Source organism: Notothenia coriiceps, unplaced genomic scaffold, assembly GCF_000735185.1.
Source record: "Notothenia coriiceps isolate Sejong01 unplaced genomic scaffold, NC01 NC01_scaffold00013590, whole genome shotgun sequence".
Classification (NCBI taxonomy): domain Eukaryota; kingdom Metazoa; phylum Chordata; class Actinopteri; order Perciformes; family Nototheniidae; genus Notothenia; species Notothenia coriiceps.
In genome coordinates, this window is record NW_011346291.1 from 505,442 (window position 1) to 509,828 (window position 4,387).

At 37.4% G+C, this 4,387-nt stretch overlaps 1 protein-coding gene across 1 annotated transcript in view; it reads right to left on the bottom strand.

Moving 5' to 3' along the window:
- The window catches only part of LOC104947995 (ADP-ribosylation factor-binding protein GGA3-like), a 4,791-nt gene extending 714 nt beyond the window's left edge, over positions 1-4,077 (bottom strand). The window contains exons 1-9 of the mRNA XM_010774135.1: positions 4,005-4,077; positions 3,366-3,450; positions 3,154-3,229; positions 2,965-3,063; positions 2,750-2,873; positions 2,499-2,602; positions 1,827-1,907; positions 1,521-1,658; positions 716-832 (exon numbers count right to left, since the gene is read on the bottom strand). Of these exons, the coding sequence (XP_010772437.1) occupies positions 716-832; positions 1,521-1,658; positions 1,827-1,907; positions 2,499-2,602; positions 2,750-2,873; positions 2,965-3,063; positions 3,154-3,229; positions 3,366-3,450; positions 4,005-4,041 (861 nt within the window). The 5' untranslated portion in view covers positions 4,042-4,077. The remainder of the gene's footprint in view (positions 1-715; positions 833-1,520; positions 1,659-1,826; positions 1,908-2,498; positions 2,603-2,749; positions 2,874-2,964; positions 3,064-3,153; positions 3,230-3,365; positions 3,451-4,004) is intronic.
- Positions 4,078-4,387: the final 310 nt, after the last annotated feature.

The following is a 4,387-nucleotide window of genomic DNA, read 5'->3' on the forward strand; positions in this document are numbered from 1 at the left end:
CAGTACCCATAAGGAGCCGTACACATGCCGCCGTTTTTGCGTGGCTGTGTCTTTAGTTGTAAACCCAGTGGCGATCTGTTCATCTGTCATACTGATCATACAGTCAATAACTTTGTTGTTATTAGCATCTGGTTAGCTAACGAATATAAGAAGCTTTTTCTCCATCCAGTGAGGTAGAGGCACATCTTTATATGATCATTATAGTTCTAAAAAAATAAGATAATAAAGTAAACAGGTATAAAATACTATATGACAGTAAAAAAAAGATGTTATTAATAAACAAGAATACAGTTTAAAAGGGGAGTGATTTGTAAAATATCCATAAAGAAAAAGAAAATCTGCTTACAGTTCTGTTTCATATGGGTGTTGAGAGATGTGTCCATAGATCTATTCATTTTGCTCTCAAAGTGCACCAGATTCATGCTTTTAACTTCAACATTTAAAAAAAAATTCTTCCCGGGGGAGCATGCCCCTGAACACATTTGCACACATCTTGTGTCCATATCTTTCTGTTGTGGTGGTCATGCCACAACCGTGCACGAGTCATGGTAAGATATCTGGATTAAGAGGTTGCTTTTTCTTTGCACAGCATGAAAGAAAGGCCAAATGAATGGGCTGTGATTTTAGTATTTTTAAGCAGAGGTCAATCATTTGTACGGCCCTCGGAGGATGTTGAAAAAATTGAAATGGCCTTTGAGAGGAAAAAGGTTCCCACCCCTGCTCTACGGGCAAAATTACAGGATTTCTTACCCAAGCTGCTGTCATTATCTTCCGTCTCAGTAGCAAGCTGAAACACGGTTTGCCTGAGCTTGTCACAATCACCATACAGCTCCTAGGAGAGAATTAGAAATCACAGTATATTCATAACTTGAATCTCATTTCAGAAACTGCTGTGTTTTAGGATATGAAAAGAGAAGTGTTTCTCATAAATAAAATATGTCAACTAAGACTTTATTTAGTGTTATTATTTACTATGAAAATGTATTATATATTTGTAATTACTTAGGGCAGTTTGCTTTATATTTTACATGTATTCACTTGAATCATTCTTAAACAAACCTGGCAATTCAAGCTAGGTTGGTTAATATTAATTTATTTAATGTTTTTATCTGTTAAATCACTTTTAACATACCGACAGCAATCAATATAAAAAAAGAAGTGAACAATATGGTAGCTCTGGCACCACACTGTCCATGTGATTCCAATCATGTCTTGGGCCTGAATGATATTTTAATGAACTATTACACTAGATTAAGCAACTTTTGCACCTAATGCTGCCAGCTACTTTTAATGGAAGACTTGACAACACTAGGCTGGGCTTTGGTTAGATAATTAAAAAAAGCTTATTTTTGCTGACTTCTTCAATTTTACCTACCCGCTTTTAATGAAGAGTCTCAGAATGATGCCGTTTTCATTTACTGCTGCAAGTTTAAATGTAGTAGCACTAAATGCTTTTGGACTCCTTTCGGGCTGCACAGCCAAGTTTTTACATGTTTCTAAAAGGTCATTTTTGAACAAACCCTAATGAGCTCCTTGTCTCCGTCCGTGGAGTCGTTCGGGCTGAAGTGAGCGAGCATCTCGTTAAGGAGTTTGACGCTGGTATTTACGGCCTCCAGTGTGCCTTTCTGCTTCGTCACTTTCTGTGTTCTGACTTCGTCCTGGGGAAAGGAGCAAAATTGAGGTGCACTTGTTAATAGCACTCATTAAATTAAATGTGTCTGACATTAGATTCCAACTTTTCCATAAGAAAGCCTCAGAAAATGAATTAAAAACAGCCATTTTTAACCATCATCATCATCATCATCAATCATTTGACACTGACACACCTCCTTAACCATGTTCTTGATGAGCCGATTGGCCTCTTGCAGATCCTCAGGTTTTTTGCTCTTCAGCAGCTCAGCTAATCTCTGCAGAGAAAAAAACCCTCAAAACTCATTTCCCACAGTTTGTCCAGATACGAACAGCAAAGCCATACAACCTCTCAGATCTGAAAAAACAAAATTAACTCATAAATCAACTGCAGTCAACATTCAGTCGTGACCTGTTTCGCTGTGACGTAACCAGTGAGGTATTAGAGCAATAAGAAAAACATGAGCTGTTTTTAGTGTTGTGTACACACATTAAATATGATGAATCTTTTTTTTCTGTGGAAAGCCACAATCTTCAATAAGTAATAAAACAAGCTATAGAAGTCAATAAAGACACAACTTTTGATCCTTTAAAGCCTCTTAGTGGACAGCATTTTGTGAGAAAATCCTGGCATAACAACTCTCATAAAACATGAAAGTATATCGCTATGAAAGTTTGCTGGTAGATTACGAATTTTTTTTAAGGATAACAGTTCTCATAAAATACGCATGCGCATTGAACCTTCAACTACAGAGGAACATTATCTACACTGGGCCAATAAACACTGCATTAACACTATGCATCTATAACATAGATAAAACAGAAGAGAGTCATGAACAGTGATCACATCCCAAAATAATAACTTTTACCTTGCTCTTCGTCTCGTCATCAAACACAGGATTCTTGGGTCGCGGAGAAGGAGACGGTATTAATGTAGCATCGAGAGGGATTTCTGGGTCAGTTAAGACAATACCTAAAATAAACATGACAACAAACACATACTTTACACTACAAATGACAGTTTTCGAAATATCAAAGCAGGGTGTATTATTTTTGGATGTCACTGTTATGCAATCCAAATCCTCACCAGCATATTTTAACAATTTAAAAAGAGTCTCACCCTGTGACTTCAGCATTTCATACGCTTCAAAGACCTTTGTTTCATCTGGTAGAGACAGGGTCCAACTGTACAGCATCTCGATCACTTTTGTCTTCACTCTCTCCGATACTTTATCTCCTAGATACTGAAAAAGGATAAATTCACAGCTTTAGAATGACACCAAACCTCAGTTCAAGAAAACCTATCACCATTACATTGACATCTATGATACTTACTTTGGGTGAAACCACCTTAATTAATTCATTTAAAAATCTAAATTTCCCAACTTCATTGTGAAAACGTCTCCCGCAGTTTTTCATACAAGCCTCGAGAACCTAGACAAGCAAAACAACCAGAGATAAATATATTTTTTCCACTATGAAGAGTTTGTTTTTTAATTCAAGTGAAGTTATTTTACTACAGACCGTTAATGCTTGAATCGCCTCCCATTCCTGAGGCGACTGAATCTTGTGAGCCAGCAGTCTAACGGATATTTGAGGGCTATAAAATGAAGAACAAAAACTCATTAATACAAACCACTTAAAGTCTGCACTAACTGTTGCTAACACAGATTAGCAACATTAGATGGACGTGACTCCACGTTAGGGGGGAGATTGTGATTGGTTAATGACCATACCCTTCCAGTTCCTTATTGATTTGGTCACAGAATCCCATTATAAACTCCCAGTCTTCCTGTCTGTTGGAAGGGCCGGTGGCTTTATCTGGGGAAAAAATAAAATAATATGATCTCTCATGCTCTTACAGTACATTAGCAATACGTGTATCTATCTACAGGTTCACAACACAAACTGGAGCTTTGTGATAAAAAAATTAAACTCGCTCAATAAGCAACCCAGACTGTTTTTTATCCATCGTGTCCTGGTATTCTTACATACATTGTTGAAAGACTTGTTTGCACTTAGATAAGCTAAAGCCTGGAGGTGTTTACAACAGCCCTACGTAAGCAAATGCAAAGCCGTGTGTGGGTCACCAGCATAATAACTTAATTTGTGCCAGCATTACAACATACCGACTACAAATCCAGCAGTATAAAGCAAACATCCAAGCTGAGTTTGGCTAGCTACATCCATAAGGTACTACCAGCAGTGTGTTAGCCACTTTCTGACAACACAGACGAATTAGCACGATACTCTTGAGTTTCAGCGATGTCATGCGAGTCAAACTACTGTGTCGGACACCAGCGGCAGCACAGTACATGAGTGCATATCTCTATGTAAATAAACGAGATTACATAAGAGTTAAACAGTGTACTTACTAAGCCAGGACTCCAGCGATTCTCCATCTTCCGCCATGTTTGCTCTCTGTGAGGCAAACAACGCGTGACTCGCGCTGCCTTCATGTCCCGTCGGACAAATGGGGTCTGCTGATACTGCTTGCTAAGTAATTGCAATAATTTCGTTCAGGTTAATAATAAAACATTTTTTTACGACAATATCATATTCTTCTTTTCACAAACACACAATAACATGCACATTGGAAATACATTTTACCAAACTGCTTCATAAATTATCGTTTCTTTTGTGTTTGATTTCAACGTCTAAATACTTTTTTCTCATTAGGACTCTAAAAAAAATGATTCAAGCCCTTCTTAGACTTGACACATTAAAGATTGTTTCACTTTACTTAAATATTTTTATT